The sequence below is a fragment of the Artemia franciscana genome, chromosome 2 (genome assembly GCF_032884065.1).
Source record: "Artemia franciscana chromosome 2, ASM3288406v1, whole genome shotgun sequence".
In the NCBI taxonomy this organism is placed as follows: Eukaryota; Metazoa; Arthropoda; class Branchiopoda; order Anostraca; family Artemiidae; genus Artemia; species Artemia franciscana.
In genome coordinates this window covers 81774-105042 of record NC_088864.1, presented here as the reverse complement: position 1 = coordinate 105042, position 23269 = coordinate 81774, and the positions used below count along the sequence as shown (strand labels likewise).

The 23269-nt window shown below is 35.2% G+C and overlaps 1 protein-coding gene across 1 annotated transcript in view; it reads right to left on the bottom strand.

Annotated features, from left to right (window-relative positions):
• The window catches only part of LOC136035529 (calcium-activated chloride channel regulator 4A-like), a 104801-nt gene extending 83105 nt beyond the window's left edge, over nt 1-21696 (bottom strand). The window contains exon 1 of the mRNA XM_065717376.1: nt 21421-21696. Within this exon, the coding sequence (XP_065573448.1) occupies nt 21421-21582 (162 nt within the window). The 5' untranslated portion in view covers nt 21583-21696. The remainder of the gene's footprint in view (nt 1-21420) is intronic.
• Between the last annotated feature and the right edge of the window lie 1573 nt (nt 21697-23269).

Genomic DNA, 23269 nt, shown 5'->3' with positions numbered 1-23269 from the left:
ATAAGAAACCTGGTATATATCAATAAACAGATGTTCTACGTTATAAAATCCATTTGCAGTCTTCAGGTTTTTTTTCTTATCAAAAAGCTGTCACTAAGATTTTCCTAATCCAGCCATGGAGACACCATGGACATGCTCAATTCTCAGACTTTTTGTTTTTACTATTGTTGCTGCTTCCTTTCTTGTTTTACTTTAATGGCTTATGTTTCCGCTGCGGTTGGGGGTATCAACAAAATAAGCGGGTGTTTACTGTGTGCAAAAAAAAGATAAATAAACATTTTTTTTTTGCAGTTTCCTTCGGAAGTTCGGAGGATTAAATAGCCGTTACATGTTCAAAATACTTCATATTTTGCTATATTTTTTTCTGCATTGGGGGGGGGGGATCCACACGCAGTGGGTTATAGGGATAATTCATTATCAGATAATACAGATTACTCTGTTTTGAACATTAAAACATGCAAAAGTTTAGATTTTTGGGATTCAAATTAGCTTTATTAAAGTGTCAAACACCCAGATGAACGGATTTTAGGTCTTGTAAACGCACATTTCGCAAACATGACAGGGAATTTCTTCTATCCTCCATCATGGGATGCAGTATTTTATGAATAAATAACCCCCTTCCCCTAGCAACAAACTACAAAAATAAAATGAAATCCAAGGGGGTCTCCAAAATTATGATTGGAGCAACAACAAAAACTGGTTTATTAGCAAAAGGAATCAGCAGGTATGGCAAGGGGGGCGAGGGGAATCAATGGTCGAACTACAGAAAAGACTCCTTCCGTGCCCAGTATAATTATCAGTGAAGTGGTTTCCGCCCTGAACCCACTAAACCTTCCTCTGGCTACGTTTCTGAGGGGAGAAAAGTGAGAAAAAAGATAATTATTGGTTTTGACTCCACTTTCGTTGTCTTTCTCATTGAAGGATGGACTTGTCAAATTTTCTTCTAAAAAGCTATTGTTTAACGATAGAAGTCTTTATTGATGAACATCTGCAGAGAATAGTGGAATTTCTCTTCTCCCTGAAATTAACCTGAAGGAGAACACCTCTCTAGACAGGGAGAATATCGAAAACTATGCCTCAAATTATACTTTTCTGTGTTTTGATCCACCTCCTTAAAGTATTCTCTGATAACCCCTCCCCTCCACCTGTACTTTAGAAAACTACAAACAATTGGTACAGAATTTCACGGTGAAGGTAAGGTGCTTAGACCTTTAAAATGGACTGAATCGAGTTGTCTTGCGATCGATTCATTTAAGGATCGGCATTTATTAGTTGATGAATTATTAGATAAAACAAAGGCTATCAATAGAGCCCATTGTTTTAGATCATTGGGCACACTTTCGTCTTCGAGAGCTACCCACAAGCTGAGCTAACTTTTTCAAGAATAGAGATCTCCCACTGAGGTATAGTTACCCTAACAATTGGGTATATCATAGATTGCAAGATGTGGTTTCATTGAAAAAAAAACTGGTTCTTTTCGCCTGCTTTTGTTTTAGAGTTGTATGGGAAAAAAGAACCGTGGCCATCCTTTAAAAAGGGTTAACTGTTCTTCCTATTGGCATGAAGAAAATATTGAAAAATGTAGACAAGATTAATACCAAGCACAGTTAACCTTAAAAACTAGAATCATTCAGAAAAATGTGATGAAAAAATAGGTACTTGAATGATATTTCGCCGACCTAATATTCGTCATTTTAGAAGAACCTGTTTCTCTGACGCTCAATCCTAATGAAATATACCTAAGTATGATAAAATACAATATTTTAGAAACCAATTTGTGCTATATATCCGCATATTAAGGGGAGGGGTAGAGTTCAGCGGGTATGCATGCCTTATGTCTTAGGCACAATGATTCTGCATATTATGAAGTGATAATTGTTCTCTAACTTCACAATGTCCAAATACTTTACCCCCCCCCCTAATGTGCAAATATATAGCCCAAATTATATATTTCCCATCTATTCTGTCACTTCTCTTTGTCTTGTCTCGCGTTAAGCTGAAAGAAACTAACGGAAAAAAAGTTCTACAATGCGTCAATGGATGAACAACTTGAGTAGTCAGCGCTATATCATACTAGTACCAAAAAATGTCTCGATCAGGATGGGTATTCAAGCCAGGGACTACAGCTATGGCCATGGTGAGAGACGCTTTAAACCACACCTCCCAATGTAAAAAAAAAACAAAACAAAAAAACAATATAAATATCATGTCAAAGCAGAATTATTGAATGGAAATCAGAGCCCATTTATTACTTTTATGCAGGCACGTACGCAGGAATTTTTTTCGGGGGGCCAAAACCTTCGGAGCAGAAGATATAAAGTAGCACTTTTTTTGTTTAGTAATGCAAAAAGCACGTATATCGGAAAATACAGAATAAATTTAATCTGTAGTATTGTAGCGGATGGGGGGAAGAAGACTGAAGCCTCAAAAAAAACGTTTTTAGTTTCGGGCCGGGCCCAAAGCCCCCCCCCCCCCCTGCGTACGTGCCAGCTTCTATACTTCTTCTTTTTTTGTATTAAGTGTCGATAATATGTGCCTATCTTTGCATGTATAATTCAAAACCACAATTTACTTCTAAAATATTAATAGTCTTACCAAACATATATATCATAAAAGAAGTATTTGCAGCTTTTGCTGGGTTCATACTATTCGCATGGGTTTTGCTATTTCGAAGAACCTCTGTTCCCTTCCTCCACTCCAAAATAAATTCCAGCAGGCGTGCTTGATTCAAGTATGGCCATACATAAATCATGCACAAAATTATGATAGAACTACAGATTTTTTAAATTATGATTTAAATGATTATTTAAATATTATGGATAATCATTTCAATATCGTAAATATTTCGTCAAAATTCTTCAACATTCTTCCGATAGTTTTCTTCGTTAAACATTTCATACTGAAGACCTTTTTCAAGATTCTTTCAAGTTAGTGTTTATTTGTTTAACATCTTATCGACAAAAGAATAATACCAGCAATTTTCAAAAATTTACCATGTGACCCCAGCAAGAACCATGAAAAAAGCCACATGTCGATAGAGGGAGAGCTTCCACTTGTAATTCGATATTTATGGGGGTTTAGAACGTAAAATTCACTTAATTAGAATAGAATCCTAGGAGGGGTAAATGCGTCCAAGATATTTCTAAGCGGGTAATAATACGCCGACATTTCCGTCACTATTAGAGACAAGGGGCGCCACCCTGATGTTCAACTTTTCTAATGGCAACTCAATAGGGTTGCAGGAGGGTGTGGGAAAAAAAGTTTCAGGAAATGCAAGGTGGCTTGCAAGGGATTCTGTTTGTTCTGTTTCGAAAATGTTTTGTGGGGGCCTGGAAACTGCGGAAGTTGCAATAAAAGGCTAAACATCAATTGAAAGACTTGTACATTTGAAAATGGCAGCTTTTTTTCGTCTCTAAGAGTGCATTTTGAGTAAAAACCTGAATTTCTTAGGCCCTAGCTTTCAAGTTTTTCTTGGGAGATATTTAGGACCCCACGAAGGGGAGCGTTATCCCCAGTATTACCAATGCATGGCCATAGGAGTTCCTCCCTTTTGACAAAGTGTAAGCTGCCACTTTGTTGGCAAAAATACCTAAACTTAAATAACTTAAAAAGAAAGCCTAAAATTACAGTTTGGAAAAGTCTAACAGTTGACAAACAAGGCCTCAATTCGATCACAGATCGAGTAACAGACATAAATTACTGGTACAGTCATTTCCCCACAACTTGACACCAAGCAGCCAAAATCATAAACTGAAGGACTGGAGAATTTTCGTCCCCCCCCCGAATATATTTGTGTCTTATTGAGAAGCGTGACTTTTTTCAGAGGATGCTTTTATTAGCAGTTAAGTATGTTTATGCGTTTTTTTTTCGTTTTCTTTTTCAGCTCCATTAATATAAAGCACGATAATGTAGTAAAAGCTGTTTTAAAATCCAGATTAATTACTCAAGTCATACATTTTTTAAAAACAGTTTTTGATAAAAACTTCAAAATTTGTTTATACGCATTTTTGTTACGTTTTTTACGAGTCGGACAGACATTTCGAGGGGGGGTAAACCCCTAAGCCGCCTTGGTAGGGACTCAGCCCTAAGTTACCCAACACTTTTGAGTTTACACCTATGCTTCCCGACAATTCAAGAAAAATCTTTTGGTACCTAGGCTATTACTATAATTGTAAGAAATGTTCAAGGCCACAATGAAGCGCAGGAGTATTATATAGCAAAGGTTTTTACATTGGATTTTCAAATTCTTGAAAAAATCTTATTGAAACGGCAAAATAAACAAGGACACGCCGATCATTAAATAACTAATAATTGAACAGAACATGCACAACACTAAGTGAAAGCTAATAGAAGGAAATGGATGTGATTTACACATATTTGACGGTTTTAAGCTAAAGGCGAAACCACACTGAACACGAAAGTAGAGCGCAAGAATAAAAACCGCATATCGACCAAATCCAGAAGGTGATTTGGACCTTGATCAATTAGCTATAGTGGTGGAATTAGGGATATAAATGGTTTTTTGATTGACAGTAAGAGTACTATGAAGGAACCGTATTCTTTATGCAGCACCTGAATAGCCACAAAATTATACGATGGAACAAAATGAAACAATCAGACGAATGCAATCTATTCCTCATTTACTTCACGCAACTCTAATTACTATCCGATGGCAAATAAGCAAGAAAACTTGTGTTAAGCTACTTATCTAAAAAGCTGCACATTCGAGGATGAAATTCACATTCAAGCAACCAGAGACCCCCACGGAATTACAAAAAAAAATACTACAAAAAAATTGTTCTGAAGTTCCCCTTAAGAGTTCAAACATTCAAGTATAAAGGACATTAAAATAAACCATTCCCCCCGGACCAGGACCGCGCACAAGGATTTTTCTCGAGGGGGAGAATAAAAACTAAATATAATTTAGTAGTTAAATAAAGAGTTGCCAAATAAAACTTATGATTCTGAGGGCAGGCCCTAGGCCCCCACCCCAGCGTACGCCCCTATAAACTACAATTTCTAAGATGTCACGTTGAAGCGTGAAAATAAATTATCAAATTCAATTAGTAAATTTGACAACACTTTTCGGCTACGAGAGTTCAAGCATTAACATTCTAGCGCTGTTCCGTACTATATATTTTTAGCTTGTTTTTGTTGATTTTTAATCCATGTTTCTTCTTTTTTCAATTTGAGACCCGCTACACCCTAAAACTGCATATGGTGGTGTTTTGCACAAAAAAACTAAATTCCCGCTTTGATCAATTTTTTTAAGATGTATAAGGTGGTGGTAGTTTCTAACTAACCGATTCAAACAATCAGCTTTCATTTTCACTGTCCTTGGTAGGCTACTAAAACGAAATATTCATCGGGAAGAATATTAAGCCAGGTCATACACCTTTTTGAGAACCAAAAACTATATATTATTCAAAATACATTATTATTATGTGTATTATATGTATATATATATATATATATATATATATATATATATATATATATATATATATTCAGCGTTTTTCTCACAGTTACTTCGTTATGCAAGGATTTGTAGTAATTATATTGATTTTAAAAATAGATGTAAAATCTTAAGCCAAAAATTGATATCAAGAGGTTTTTCTGCAAATAAATTAACTTGGCAATTTAAAAAATTTAGTTTTCATTATAACGAACTTTTAAATAAATATCAAAAGAATTATCTAGAAATACTTAAAAAAATTTTTAACTAATTTGGGAGGTTCGAGAAATGTTGTCACAGCGCCATTTATTTTGAATTGCGTTTCTAATTGAGCGTAATTTTTTGAAAAATTAGCCACATGGTAAAGATGAATTCTATAATTGTTTAGTTCATTCAGGTTTTTTGCAATGTGTTAATATTTGTGATTTGGTAAAATTTATAATATTTAGTTTACCTATTGTTGCTAAAGGGAGGGATATATTAACAGGATAAGCTTGTTTTTGTTTTGGTTTTACTTGGTTGTTTTACATTTGCTGTTTTTTTTTTCATAGGCATGTAATTTGGGGGTGATACCTGACGCGGGGATGCCATGGATATTCTGTGGTAGCCACAACACTGTGCTGGGTAGAGAATTTAGAGTGGCGAAACCCAATATAGGCCAGTGTATTCTCCTGATGAGCCCTTATGTTGGGTGTTGCCTCTGAATTATTTGTCTATATTATTTTTTCTATTGTTCGGTAAATGACGACTTATACTTATTGACGACATGACTGCCTGTCCATGGATTATTCCTTATGGTTGATTGTGTGTGACTATGCTGTTTGACCTATGTGATTGTATGGATGAGTAGGGTTGAGGCCTCATTCAAGTGCTGGTCTATATTAATCACTAATTTAGGAAAACAGTCTTCCTTTTCTCCTTCTGTCTCTTTATTTTATTTTATTTTTTTTTTTTTTTTTTTTTTTTTTTTTTTTTTTTTTTTTTTTTTATTTTTTTTTTTTTTTTTTTTTTTTTTTTTTTTTTTTTGTGTGTGTTTGTGCTGTAGCATTGGTGATTTCTCTTTTCATGATATATATATATATATATAGTATATCTTATATATCGCAGAGTGAAGCTTGAAGGTTCAATTCAAAACAGTTGATCATTCAAGCTTAATTTTAGATAGATTTTTAGTTGAAAAGTTTTTAGTTTTAGTTAATTTGTTTTCACAATAATATTTTACTTTTAAGATAAGTAGGTGATTTATGAAACTTACTAAGAGGGTCTAAAGATGGAGCATATGTGAGGGGTTCTTATAAACTTTCAGTTAAGGGCTCTGGACCATATTTATTATAATGATACCGTTTTATGCTTCCAAACTCATGCAATTTAGAAGTGGCATCAAAAGCTCTAAAAACTGCACTTTTGGTGCAATATTTCAAGTGGAAAAGCTGGGGCTAGTGGGCTACCACAACTTTTTAGAGTGATGTTTAATGGCTAATTTGAAAACTTTTGCTCATATCTAGATGGTTTTTGATCAATTCTACCATTCGCAAGTGAGATATAGCACTGAGAAGAACGCTTTTGGTGCCACTTCTTAAGTGGAAAAACTTAGAAGTATAAAACGGTATCATTGTAATAATTATGGTTCAAAACCCTTAAGCCGAGGTTTGCAGGTAGAATTTGTAAAAGAAACTAGTAAATATAAGCAACAGCTTTTAATTGAGTAATTAAACATCTATCTACGATGGCGTGGTAGCCTGCTAATGTTTCAGAAGCTTACTGTTGAGCAGACGATTTATGAAACTTACTAAGGGAACTGGGAGGGGGTGTGTGTGGGAGGGGTTCTTGTTAACCTCCAGTTAATGGTTCTGGAACATAACTATTACGATAGTTCCTGTTTTGTATTTCAGAGCTTTTCTGTTCAAGAAGTGGCACCAAAAGTGTTGTTTTCAGCGCTATATCGCATTTGCGAAAGGTAAAATTGATACATAAAAAGACGTATATATGAGCAATAACTTACAAATGAGCCATTAAACATCACTCTTATAAGTTCTCTGCTAGCCCAATAGCCCATCTTTTCCACTTGAGACACGGCACCAAAAGTGCCATTTTTAGTGCTATTTGGAACGTGCAGATAGTAGAGTTTATAGGATGAACGTAGACTGGCACGTACGCAGGGGGGGCCTTCTGGCCCGCCTCCCCCCCGAAATTTTTCGAAATGTTTAATTTCCCCATTGTTTCTTGGGATTTCTGGCAAAAGTAGGACATTTTTTAAGAATCTAGATACATGTATGAAGCTTTTTTCGGGATTTTACAGCATGCAGTTATCTGATCAAGCCACTGCCCAATTATTAACCCATTTTCTGTCTAACTTTTTACCCTCTTTGAAGTAATTAGCGATTGTACTGTTATTTTGTTTTGTAAAAAGAGTTTGCTTTCCACAGCAAAATAGAATTATCCTTGATATTATGGCGTTTTCAGGATAAAGTACAGCTTTTAATGGACCAATTTTGGAAACTATCATTTTTCATTAAAATCGACGTTTTTGCAATAGAAGAACTACCCCCACAGCACCCATATTGCACTATTAACCCTAAAATTCCCCTTTCAGTGGAATATAATAGATTAATCACTGGTTCTAAATCGCTATGAACATAACCTGAGTCTAAAACGTACTTTTGAGGCCTCAGTCTCCTTCCCCCATCCGCTACAATACTACTGATTAAAGTTAATCTGTATTTTCCAATATACGTGCTTTTTGCATTTATTTAGTTACTATAAAAAAAAGTGCTACTTTATATCTGCTGTTTCAAATGTTTTGCCCCCCCCCCCCGAAATAAATCCCTGCGTACGTGCCTGAACGTAGATATGAGAAATAGACTATTAATGAGCTATAAAAATCTGTCTATGATGTCCTGGTAGCCTGCTAGTGCCACCCCTTGAGAAATGGCATTTGAGTGCCACATGGCACTTGCAGATGGCGGAATTTATAAAAAGCACGTATATATGAGAAATAGCTTTTGAACGAAGAATGAGCCATTAAGCATCTCTCTATAATGTTCTGGCCTACTGAAAAAAAGGGAGACAGATCAGTGCTATCGATGTAAAAGTGTTTTTCCTTGCTTGTCAGGGAGGGGGGCTGTAATTCCCCTGTATTTGGTTTTTAACCATGATGATTCAAATAGCACATTTTTCATTTCGATCTGGCGCCATTTTCGAGGCGTTTCAGGCTTTGTTCTAAATCACTATAAATTCGTAATAAACCTTTACTTTTAAGACGAACCGAAATAATAGTTACCATTCCTAAGTATGTGTCAGATGGCAATTTTTTCACTAGCTAATATATATATATATATATATATATATATATATATATATATATATATATATATATATATATATATATATATACATATATAACACATTTTGGTTACTATGGGCTGTGGTTCGTTCTTTACTGGGCCGCAGCAACCGCTGCAACCATGATTGTTGGCTTTCAAAAACGTTAAAAGAGACCCAACAATTTTCAATAACAAGATTCAAAAATGTTGCAGGTCCATTTTTAGGGGTGATTAACTAATGTTTGTTTGCACATAGATTTTCTAGACTTGCAAAATCAGAAAACGTTCCTTTTCTATGCCTATAGCATGCACCATATCCGACTTTGGTCTGTATGTTCAGGTTTCTGACATGAAAACAATACCATAGCTTCTGGTCATTCAGAATTAGACGGATTTCTTGACGCATTCTTGTGGCCAGCCTCCCTATTGAAAAGCGATAGTCTTGAATTCAGTCATGCGTATGCCCTGCTGTGCAGACACCCCTTTTGATCATTCCATGAAATCTTAGCCATTCACCTCTTTGATCATCTGTTCAAAACAGGTGGGTCAAATTTGAAGAGTCTCCACATCAGGGGGTTAAGGGATCCCATATGGTTCTGACTGAGCCACTTAAGACTAACCCTTTTTAACAATAAAAGATGACTATTTGTTTGTTTAGCCTCTTAGCCTGAACAGTAAGAACTGTCCAACTCTAATGAAAGGTAATTAAGAGGCGCTATACAAGCAATCTAGGTCGCTATAATGACAGTATTGGCAGGTATGTTTTGATTTGGGCCCCTTCGATTTGCTCTTGAAGGACTATTAAGATCTGAATTTCAAGTGATTCGCGCAGTGGATGAAAATAAAAACAATTGAAGCAGATCTTGACAAGAAAGCCTTGCTTCGTTGATTTTCGAGAAAAACAAAATTCGGAGGAATTTTGTGGCGCAAAAATGCATAGTCGAATTAGATGCTGTGAACTTCCTAGTCTTTGTAAGACACGTAATTACTGGACTAAAAATGTATAGATGATCCAGACTTCCTCCGGGCACAACAGTCGGGAATTATCACATCTAAGATATATTCTGCCCTAGAGAAAGGGCACACGGAGACTGCATAATATAGCGTCATTTCTTCATTGTCGCATTCAAAAGTTTTTTGTTGTTTGTATATTTTTTCCTTTGTATTTTCAGTTAGTTCATGTTTTCCTATTTTTGCGCCGTTTTACGCAATGAGCTTGACGACGATGAATTTCTTATAAACATTGTTTTAAATATTTCCATTCTTACAAAAAGTTGTATAATCAAAAGTATAAATTCCTCCCATTTTCAGCTATCCTTGTATTCAGTTATTCATATTCTTAGTTACATTTTCTCTCGTTCTGTTAAAATTTATGCTTTTGAAGTATTCTTAATTTGCTGTAATTCATGCTTGAGTCTTGTCTGGTCTGGTTACACGACGCTATATTTAGCCGAAAAGACCATTTCTGTTTTATCCAGAACCTTCCCCAGAGATGTAAATTCACTAAAACTTTGGGGAGGGGGGGAATGTATTTTCTCTCCTAAAACTAAGATTTTTACAACGTTTACCATATTTATTGCTTCTAATATGATTTACCATGTTTTTGAGTTTTCAAAAATCGTATACAGAAGGTGGTGCACACCACCGACGACGCAAAGCATGCCACACGTGGCGACGCACAGATCGTTCCGTGTTTTATTCTCATGCTTCACAGATATGGCAGACCATGGCATTTTTAGTTTATGTCTGCTATGAGATGTGCCCCTGGTGGCGCGGGCCCTGCGCAGCCACACATGTTGCGTATGCCTAACTGCCACTGCGTGTAGGAACGAGTCGTGATCGAAACGTACACCAGATGGCGGAGAACGGACAACTTCATGGTTACCGCTGGGGGGGGGGGGACTATGTAGACAAGAACTGAACTTTTGTTATAGCGTAAGCCATTGATTTTCAATCATGAAAATTCCAAGATCAATTCAAGACATCGGGTTTCATACCAGGTGTCTTCGCTTCCTTTTGCATGGCTATTAGCACACCCTAGGGAAGCACAATATATTCCTTGTGAACTCGTTTGAGCTTTGACAAACAAGCGGATGCCAATATTAGGATAAACGTGATACCGACAAAGTGGAAGATTTACTAATACTAGCACCCTTCGATGGCCAATTTTTCAGGTTCTATTATAAATAATAATAATCCATTCGAAATGACAAGGATAGCCTGAAACATTAAAGGGATGATTTCCCAAGATTTAGTACATGGGAAATTGAAAAATTCGAAACTTGTGTATACACGAATTCACAATTCAGTTTATATGATATTTCATTAGTAATATTAGAACTATAATATTTGTAAATCAGGTCTAAAACCCACTGAAATGTGTAACATTTGAATATTTATTTCTTGATTTTTTTGATTTGCTTGTGTTGTCATTTCAGTAAGGGTTATGGGATCTGTTTTCAACGTTCCGCCATTGACGAACGCGGGATTTGCTTTCTTTGTTTTTTTGGAGGGGGCGGGAGGAGGGGCAACAATAAATATTTTTGGAGTGGGAGGGGGAGATAATAAAACACAAACTTTATTTGATAATGTGAATATGAAGTGACCAGAAAATCAAGAGTTTATTATTTCCGTGACTCCCCGTGCGTATGTCCCTGAATGCTATATACGTATTCTTTTTTCAAAATAGGCATTCTTATGCCAGACATATTCATGTTTTTTCTATATGACAGGCTATAAAGCCTTATTGGGATGTGTTACATGTAATGTCTATTCCGGAAAGGTGGTGGGAGGGACTATACTTTTCAAAAATTAGAAGGGAACAATTTTTTGATGAAAATACCAAAAGGCTATTTTTAATGAATATACAAAAAAAAATGTATTTTCCAAAATCTAAGGTTAGAACATCTAATATTTTATTTAACAAAATCTAATATTTTCTAAAACTAATATTTTCCTGTTTGAGGGAGGGACAAAGACTCCTCCCTCAACTGACGCCACTGGTTACATATCCTGACTTTATATGTTTTCTAATGTAAACTATTTTATCCTTCATCTTGAAGTTTCAAACGAGGTAGTGGGGGAATTCTCCAAGTGACGAGTTTGAGGTCAAGATATAAAGTAAAAACTATAATATAAGAATGAAGTTAGTACAATTGGCACATGAAGAAATAATTTGTCTGTCTAATAATTTGAAACAAGACATTCGGATGACTTGGCTCCCGAATGGCGCATTTAGGGAATCAGAATAAGCTCTGGATATATTATTATAATGGTAAATCAGTCAGTCAGGTACGTACACCAGTTTTCTTAAGGACGATCTGATAATAGAAAAAAGTCTTGTTTTATAATTTGAATAAGATTTACAAAAAATTCACGAAAACTTCGAGGACCAACCCCGACGTACATCTCCCCAGTGCAGAAAAAAAAACTTACTTATATAGCAGCAAAAGTTTATTTGGAATAAATCTTAAAGAAAGACATGGGATTGGAAATGAAAGTTTAACTTTTTTTCCTGACAAATTTAAATTAAAAAATATGAAATTGGTGGAAGCTGTACCTTTAGTTTATATTGATCTGATAAATTCTTTGTTCAGTTTTGGAACAGCTGATTTATTAGCTCAGGTGCCAAAAAAGACAGTTCCTTAAATCCTCTTTAGGTACTTATCAGTTATATAATAGACACTATAATATTTCGACACAAGAAACTGGTCAAGTAACTTCTTTACATACTTAGTAGAGTACATGTGGCGGGCAAAGGCAGAAGGAAGACCTTCTTTTAACGCGATTCTTAACGACATTTCTGCGTTCTGGGTACATAATTCTAAGTTGTAATTTTACAGTTTTCCTAAAAAAGTATTATATTTTCATCATATTTTATTTTATTTCATTAGCTTTATCGAAAGTTTGGGCTATATATTTGCACATTAGGGGGGTTGGGGTAAAGCATAGCATATGTTATGCGTCCATACAGCAATGGTTAGTTTACGCATTTAACATATGTTATGCTTTACCCCCCCCCCCCCCCCACCCTAATGTGCAAATATATAGCCCAAATTTGTTTCTAAACAATTATATATTCATCATATTTTGTTTCATTTCATTAGCATTAGCCGAACTTCACTCCCGAGTGTCTATTATATAACCGATAAGTACCCCTCTTTATTCCCAAGTGTAAACTAAAAGCCGCACAGATGCTGTTAAACCTTAACAGCTTGGCTGAAACAGTAATTGAACGAAGGATTGAGAAGGTATGACAATTAACACTATTCTCCAAGGTAACAAACACGAAACACAAATAGAATTGGATAAGACTTGAAAAGAATTATTCAACCATGAGCACTTGTTAGAAACACCATTCGATTTATAGACAAACGACAAAATCTGTTTTTATAAAGGTAGTCTTGGATACAGTGTATACTAAGTCAGTAACCATAGAGATCAATTGGTAAAAAGGCATGCACCATGACCTACCAACAAAACTTAAAATAAAAGCAATGTATATAGAACTAGTGTACTTAATGAATGTCTAACGAGAAGAAAATTGTTGAGATCGCAAAAAAATAGCATAGGGAAAGTCGAAATAGACAAAAGAAGAACAGACTTGTCAGCAGAACTAATTCGGGAGATACTTCATCTTTAGCCAACTGTTAACTATTTTAAGTTTCTTTCAACTTGAGCGTTAACTTTAATGTTCCTTTTAACTCGATCACCTGTAGAAGTGTATACTCCCATTTTGAGGGATAAGACTCGATCCAACCTAAACTTTAGACTTGACTTTATTAAACAAGAAACGATACACATAAATCAAACAGTTCGTGGTAACGAACTGTAGTAAGGAGCGGCCCTTTAAGCTAAAGTTTTTTACTGTTTTAAAAAGAAGAGTTGAGAGAAAGAGTCAAACTTTAGCGTAAAGAGCGGGGCGTTGATGAGAAAGCAGCCCCTTTCATATACGAAGTAATTTCTGTTCGTTTTAAGTTTTAATGTCGCTTCTTACTTTCAGTTAAAAAAAACTTGTTTTTTTTTATTTAATCTTATACAAAGGAGAGAAAAACTCTCCTTTAACAATAGAGAGAGAAAACAAGAAGGAATTACACCTCAATAACTCACACGGAGTACATAGAGAAAGAGAGAGAGAGAGAGAAGCAAAAAAAAAGAAAAAAAATCGACTCATGGAGACACAGATGGGACTTATAAACTAATTTATAAATAAATCACTTTACATTCAGTCCCCGCTACTATAGGCAGAAAGAAATATCTCTTTCAATTTCTTTTTATATGTATAGAGTAATGGTGACTCACTTATTAAATCAAATAGTTTATACAATAATTATGTAATAGCTAATATAATATTTTTATAATACTATTTATATAATAGTTTATATAAACAATCTCAGGAATTTGTTTTGAGGAGTAAAGACAATTTCGAAAAACACCTAAAAGACGTATTAGATGGAATTTTAACATATTTATAGGGACAATCATAAAACAATTCTGACATCAAGGAGGACACGAACTCAGAGCACCCCTTTCTTCGTATGTCCCGGTGACCCCCCTTTTTTGTAGTATGAATTTACTAAACGTTTACTTTCAAGTTTGATTTGGTTCAACACACAGGATGTTCATCACAGGTGCTCACAGACACATTTTATGGGGTGATTCTTAACTGCATAATAAAACATACTAGGAAGCAATTTCCCAACTTCTCAATGAGCGAGTTCTCGAATCTATTTTTAGAGGATTTTCGACTGCTTTCAGATACTATGCAGCCACATCGCACTTTTCCGCTTCGCCCAATATTTGATCTTTCGATAACTAAAACTTACTTTCAAACTTAGTCTGTTCTATTTTCTACCACGGCGTTTTCGAGTACCCCTTCCCCGTCGAAATATGGAAAAAAAAAATCCTTAGATAGTATATTATGGGGCTATTTAATAGCGGACAAACTGCTAAAACAAATTGAACGAACACACACAAACCCAAACCCTACCTACGGCAAAAAAAAAAAAAAAAAACACTGAAGAGAAACAGAAGGCTGACATCACACTACTCAAAAGCTCGCAAAAATTTTGTAAGAAAACGTACACATTAACGGACTTTCATGGTTTTTAAGCCAGGGAGTGCACCTCCCTGACTACCTTCCCCAGATTTCTCCAGGTACCTATTTATAGCTGGGTCGAGTTTGGCTGACCTTACAGAGTTACGCCACTAACCTCCGGTCCCAACCAAATAATCAGCGTTACCAGGATTCGAATCCCTGCCCTTGCGGAAACAGCATTGCAAGTCCGACGCGCTAACCACTCTGGTAGTCAGCCCTTCAACAATATAAAAAATTTAAGGGGCTATAATTAGAAGGATGACAGCTTTAACTAAGCCTTCATCACAATGTTGATGAGATATTGATGATAAATGAGCTCTATATAGAAGAAACATGACAAACCGTCTTTCCGTCAGGTTCCTAGCTGCCTCGCCCAACATAATATATTAGGATTTTAATTTCGATTCAGAGTAAGATAGCCCATGGGTTGATTGAATGTTCTAAATTAAATAACGTAAAAGTTCCACATTTGCATACCTGATAGCAAAGCGGTGAGCTCAAAAGACTAAAGAATAATCCATGATGATATGTGCCATATTATAACTCAAACGGTAATCAATGCTGTTGTAGGCACAAAGGATGGTAGTAAAAATCACTTAGCACTCTTTTTCGATAATTTGCCAGGCTTAAATTTAGCTTTCAATTTAAGTGGATGGAGAAAATAGTGCTACGTTGACGTTAATATTCAAAAGCCCACTGCTAGTAACAGTTTAACTGGTTTACATTCCGACTAAGACCCTACCCTAAATTTTGGCTTGTCCAACAGGGCTAAGAATTTGGCAAGGGAAGATTTCGGAGATACATAGGTGAGGTAATTATTTTAGGGCAAAATTAATAAAAAAAAAAACGTCATTCAGATTTCTCAAGTCATCCCGTGGTCATTCTGGCCAGCATGGGGGAGAATCAAACAAATAAGGGAAGTGATATTGTTTCCTTCTCAAAAGTTTACAATCTTCCCTGTATCTTACGTAAAATTCCATGTTTTGGGGATAGAGTATAGAACTGATTACGAGTATTAAGTGATTTGTCCCACAATGGATACACCCCTCCCCCTCTCCTGGTTATTGAATTTGTGAAAATATACTTCAATACCCGAAAATGCAGATAGCATGGCCAGAAATGACCGTTGCATATATTTCTGTTCTATTACGGGTAAAATCATCTGAATTACATTGAGCAAAAGAAGAAACTGAACACGAAGTAGAAGAGGAACGTGAACACGAACGAGGTTATCGAGATAACAACACAATCGCAAACAGAGGCGTTTTGGCCTGGGCGCAGAAACTCTGAGGGCACACAATTTCGGTGAAATAATCTTACAATTATAATCATTTTTTTTAATTTTAGAAATTTTATTTTTATTAAAGTAAATTAGAAAGCGCGATTAGTTGATGCAAATAATAAATAAATTTTTAATCAATAAAATAAATTTTTAAAACAGTTCAACTATAATAACTAATTAATGTAACTAATAATAATAATCAATAACAATCCTCAAATTATCAATATTAATAAGTTATAACAAATAAATTAAACATAATTTTGTTTTAAATTTTGTTGACAAATGAAAAATTTGGCCAGAAAGGTTTTGTTAGATAGGTGAGGGGGCGCGTATCAAGATTTGGCCCCGGTACAAGAGAGTTCACAACCGCCATTAGTCTTAAAGTACCAAGGGCAGTAAAAATGATATTTGATTATTTTTATTGTTTATGTGAAAATTTTTACAACCAAATATGTCTCAAAAAACTATGGCGTATTTCGGTGCGTTTTCTGCAGGAATTTTACCCACCTTTCTAAGAAAGGTCATCGAAAGGAGCAAAAAATGATGATAATCATACTGATAATAATGATAGAGTAGATAACTGATGAAGGAAAGCAAGATAGTTGCTCCACGAAAGATACACCCCCCCCCTCTAGCCCGGGATTGTAGTGGTAAAAAATACACTTGAGTAACCAAAAGTAATATTATTAAAATTATTGAGACATCTTGGAGGAACAAAAATAAAATAAATAAGTAAAAACAATCTGAAAATAAAAACATCTGTTTAATGAATCACAATAAGCCAAGACAAAAAAAAACAAAAAAACATCTAGTAAACGAAGAAAGTGAAAATAAGAGAGGTTATCGGGATAACGACACAATAGCCGAACTTCCGCTACAATCGTAAACCTAACTATTACCCCTATACCCCCATAAATCACAGGTTTGAATGCTCAGAGGAAAATAACAAAAGTGAAATTGTCAAGGGGTTTTCCGTGAGAGATTGTACCTGATAGATTATTGCAACCATAACAAACAAATGAGGCAAACATAATTAATTGTAGCAATGTAAAGTCAATGAGTCGGAAAATGGTGCTACCTTTCTGGTATATTGTGGCCAAACACTCTAAGCATAAACATCTTATCAATTTTCTGAAGCTCTTCAAGAATGGTGAAAAGAAGCGTTAGTTTACAATCAAAACCACACGCGACATTACAACAAAAGGGGATAAAAGCCTCATTCTTTTTCTTATGAAAAATAAGATATTTTAAAAGTGCTGCCGGTACTTGTAAGATATGATATAGATTCACATACTTGTGTGTGAAGTTTGAAAATAATTCTTACTTTAAAATATGCAGAATAATTGTACCTAACACATTAGGCATGCAGACCGGCTATACTTTATCTTTACCCCTTAATTTGGAAATATATAGCCAAAATGTGTTTCTAAGTATTATTTTACTATTTTATAATCCTTAGGTATGTTTCATTAGGGCTGAGCGTTAGAGAGACAGGTTCTACTTACATGGAGCATATTGGGTTGGCACTATATCATACAAGTACCGTGCAGTCAAATTAACCTATTTTGTTTTGATAAAATTGTTTCCCTCTCCGGACAAACATCCTTGCATATGTGTTAATCCTTAGGGCTGAAGATTAATTCAGGGCTTAGGTTTTAGCATTATTTTATGTTAAATGACACCTTCAAAAGGTTAGCCTACAAAAACCATTAAATTTATAAGGAACATAATCATCAAAAACCCTCAGAGCCAGAGATCCGTAATGCACATACAAAAACAATCGATTACGCTGCACCTACACAACTGCTGGGGGGATGCCATTTTTGCAAATGGAAGGTTCACATGACATATCCGTGTACAGCAAAACGGAAGATAGACGCAAGCTCTTCGCGAGGAACAAACCTACACACCCTGCAACATTAGTGGCCTCCTCACCCCCTAAAATGTTTTTTTAAGTTATGACCCCTCCTGCATCCGTGCGTCCAGTGTATCGTATGGCGTACGTTCTCCCTAGGCCAAGGCAGAAACAGTATTTCAATGGAAAACACAAAAATAGAAGATGAAACCTTAAGTTTCGAAACACATCCTTCGGGATTCAATCGTACGATGTATGGTTTAAACTCAATGGCAATAATTATTCAAACTTTTTCAGATCTTTTCATTGAAATTTTCAGATCAAATCCAGGAGCGACATTTTGAGTTAATAAGAAACACGGTTGGTATTAGGTCATGTCTCCCTTCTCAAACAAACAAAAAAAGTGAAACGGGTGGTTTGTCCCCCCTAAAAAATCCCCAAAGATCGCCCCTTTGATAAGAATTGGCATTGCACATGAAAACATCTAACATTACAATCTTTACATCCCAACTCCAAAAGAAAGTTTTAAATCCCACTAATTTTTGGTTCATTCTTATTCAAATTATAAAAAAATTATCTAGTGTACGCACCTGGGCCTTAAATCTCCTTCCCCTTGAAGCTTTGAATGTTATGAGTTCTTTCTGTCCATAATGCTATATGATATGACATTCTCGTAAAAAGAAAAACAGGATAATTACCACTTCCCTAAGGAGCCTTAAGACCAGCGATAGATTTCTCCATGCCCCCCCCCCATTCTAGTTTAAGAGGTATTTGGTACCTTGGAAGGTAGTTGAGCTAGGTGAATGAATTCACTCTCAGGAATGAATTCAGAGCATTAATTATCTCCTGGGAAGATACCTTGAAGCAGCTACCTCCACTTCTTCTCCCTCCAAAGAACATCAACCTTTGAAAATCTGCGTTGCGAAAGTGCAACCTTGCGAAATAAACCTTCTGTTCAAATGAGGAATACGCATTTTGAGCCTCATATGGTAAGTTTGAACAATCCCAAAATTTGTAAAGGTTTATAAATCAATTTCTGAAATTTAGGAAAAAACTGATGCGACTAAAAGTTCTATCGAAATAGCAGGAATTAAATTTTCAAAAACTTAAGCCAATGGACCCAGCAGAGGTCTGGAAGACCTTAAAGCTCTCAAATGGATTAAGGTGATTAAAGTAAGGTGAAAAGAGATTGAAACCCCTTTGGTCCTGAGAAAAGAGGAGTTTTTACTTAGCACAAACGAGTCGATCTAACTTGCAGGTTTTCCAACTCTATTCCGGAATCTTTGAACCACCTGATTTTTGAATGTCAATGCATGCAGAAGGAAGTAAGCAGCATTAGGAGAATCTTCAGGGAGGCATGCCTCCAGCCTGACATCAACGTGTTGCTGCTCTCAAGCCTACCAGCTAACACTGAAAGACCTCTATATAAAAGTATTTTTGATTTTCTATGACAAAATTATATCTGCGAGTAGATCACAAAGATGGTAGATCACAAAGATTTGGCGAAGCCAAAATGAGACCGATGTGGACTCCAGAGGCTTGGCATTTCAAGAAGAAGAAGAAGAGATTGAAAATTCAACGAAAAGATTCTTTCATCGGAATTTGGACAAGTGACCTGTCATGTTTGCAATGTTCTAAACCCTAAAATAAGAAATGAGCAGACAAAGTAGTTGTCAATGCGGGTAATACCTTCCAAGGAGATATTTTAGGCCCTGGATTGATTTCAAGAACCTTCATTCAATCAGCTCAACTGCTTGCCAAGACACCAAAAAGCCCTTAAACTAGAATTTTAACAAGTAGATTTAATGCAAACACTAATTGAACATTCTAATCAATTTGTAGGCTACAATCAGGGGTATCTATGCACAACTCTGGCTCCTGAGAAGGAAACGTGTAAATAAGACGATTCTTCCTTCATAATATGCGGAATCATTGTAGTTAACACATTTTGAACCTTCTTACACTGTATTTCAATCCCCCTCCCCTCACTGGTCAAATATACAGCCCAAGTCATGTATTTCCCACGCATTTTACCATGTGCCAATTGCTTCAACTTAATACCCGTAAACTGGTTCGAAGCTGAAATTAAGAAACGAAAAAACACACAGAAAATATAACGTGGGCCATATTTTTGGCCCATAACGTGGTAAAATGTAGTGATGCAACTTCAAGATGTGATAACTATGCTATAATTTTTCTGTATATAAAGAAAGAAGAATTGTTTTTGTAACATGTTTTCTTCTCAAGAGCCCAATTTTACATTAATACCCAATCAGGTAAACCCACAATAGAGTGACTTTTCACCAACTCTGGAAGCTAATGTAGCATAGGACTACCAAACTTTCAGGAATGGACTAAGCCAGGTCATGGGTAATGCTTCCAATTTCCCCCCACCTCCAGAATGCTGCCACCAAGGGTCAAAAATTCTGCCTATGGCTTCTTTTTTACCACTTGAAGGGATAATCCCAAGCTGGGTTCCCACTCGACTGAAAACAAATTCATGTCATTTCTGCGAGAAAGTTAATCAGTTCTAAAAAGAACCTTCTTACATATTTCCCATTTGCAAAGCATAATTCAATCAACACACAAATTTAGGACTATCAAGGGGGGTACATTATCAATAAGATGGCCATGATATTTGGAAAGATTATGAAAATAGTAGGCTACTTATCTGTTAAACGGAACACACTAAGGAATTACGCTGTAGCTGAAACAATGAAGCTGAAAACAATTTTGTTGTACTTCAATTAAGCAGAAGATCTATTATGCAAGGTTTCACTTTTATAACACACATACTTTTAAAGGTCATCAAAGGTTAGGGCCCTCTAGAGGGAGAAGGAGTGGAGGTAGTTGCTTCAAAATACCTTTCCGAAACATATTTTAGTCTGTGGATTCATCCCATAAAGTTTCATTTTCCTAACCTAAACACTTTCTGAGATAGCTAGAAGTCAATTAACTAGAATTTTACCACGCTGTATAATATGTAACAAAACCGTTTTGCCTCTATGGAAACAGTTATGATTTGCTTGTAGGCTATTGAGTGAGAAAACTATGATGTAGCCTAGGTATATTATAATTAAATATAGCCTATATTATTTAGAGGTGGTTAGAGCTAGGTAGTCTATTTAATATTAGCACGTCCTGTACGGCCTGCTTTCTATAATTCTCTGTCGTTGTTTCCATAATTTTGTTTCCAAAGTAATACATTATCATCATATTTTGGTTTATTTCATTAGGATTAAAACAACTTCACTTTTTGAGTGTGTTCCGTTTAACGGACAAATATCAAAAAGTTGTAATGGTAGCCTACATTTTTGCTTAGCATTTTTATTTCAGAGCACTATCACTAGGCTTTATGCTAAATTTATCTCCTTGAAACGCCATAATTTCTACAATATAATTAATTACCTCTAAAGTATTCAGAACATCATTACAGTCCCTTGGCTGCTTAATTTGATCATGAATTGCCACCAAAATATTGTCATATCCTCCATCCACAAAACGCACTCCTGTTGCAACAACTTTTAAAATATTTAAGTAAAATAACACAGAAACTCCATAAAATAACATTTTCCTTCTTAATCACTATTAAATTAAAAACTAGTTATTTTTTCATACAGGCCACACAACAGAGACTCTTCACTTCCAATTCAATAGATCTTAGCTGATGTCAGAAAAGCAACTGATTAGTTTTCATTCAAATGAAAACAACGATCCGCCCAGATGAGTCGCGGAAGACGCCTCCGTGCTAAAGCATATAATACTCCTAAAAGTTAATTTTCTGCCCTTAGATTTCGGATTTTTGGTATATTTGTTTTGGTGATTAACTTGTTCGAGATTTATATATGAAAAATAGCTATGGGGGAAACTAACAATTTACTGCGAAAAAAGGAAAATTACTCTAAGGAAAAAAGGTACTTGTGTATTATTCAGAACACATTCAAAAAATGAAGTTAGGCTCCTCCGTGCTGAAGCATATAATACTCCTAAAAGTTAATTTTCTGCCCTTAGATTTCGGATTTTTTTTTTTTTGTATATTTGTTTTGGTGATTAATTTGTTCAAGATTTATATATGAAAAATAGCTATGGGGGAAACTAACAATTTACTGCGAAAAAGGAAAATTACTCTAAGGAAAAAAGGTACTTATGTATTATTCAGAACACACTCAAAAAGTGAAGTTAGGTTCCTCCGTGCTAAACCATATAATACTCCTAAAAGTTAATTTTCTGCCCTTAGATTTCGGACTTTTTGGTATATTTGTTTTGGTGATTAATTTGTTCGAGATTTATATATGAAAAATAGCTATGGGGGAAACTAACAATTTACTGCGAAAAAAGGAAAATTACTCTAAGGAAAAAAGGTACTTGTGTATTATTCAGAACACATTCAAAAAATGAAGTTAGGCTCCTCCGTGCTAAAGCATACAATACTCCTAAAAGTTAATTCTCTGCCCTTAGATTTCGGATTTTTTTTTTTTTGTATATTTGTTTTGGTGATTAATTTGTTCAAGATTTATATATGAAAAATAGCTATGGGGGAAACTAACAATTTACTGCGAAAAAGGAAAATTACTCTAAGGAAAAAAGGTACTTATGTATTATTCAGAACACACTCAAAAAGTGCAATTAGGTTCCCCCATGCTAAAGCATATAATACTCCTAAAAGTTAATTCTCTGCCCTTAGATTTCGGATTTTTGGTATATTTGTTTTGGTGATTAACTTGTTCGAGATTTATATATGAAAAATAGCTATGGGGGAAACTAACAATTTACTGCGAAAAAAGGAAAATTACTCTAAGGAAAAAAGGTACTTGTGTATTATTCAGAACACATTCAAAAAATGAAGTTAGGCTCCTCCGTGCTAAAGCATACAATACTCCTAAAAGTTAATTCTCTGCCCTTAGATTTCGGATTTTTTTTTTTTGTATATTTGTTTTGGTGATTAATTTGTTCAAGATTTATATATGAAAAATAGCTATGGAAGAAACTAACAATTTACTGCGAAAAAGGAAAATTACTCTAAGGAAAAAAGGTACTTATGTATTATTCAGAACACACTCAAAAAGTGCAATTAGGTTCCCCCATGCTAAAGCATATAATACTCCTAAAAGTTAATTCTCTGCCCTTAGATTTCGGATTTTTGGTATATTTGTTTTGGTGATTAATTTGTTTAAAATTTATTTATGAAAAATAGCTATGGGGGAAACTAACAATTTAAAGCGAAAAAGAAAAATTGCTCTAAGGAAAAAAGGTACTT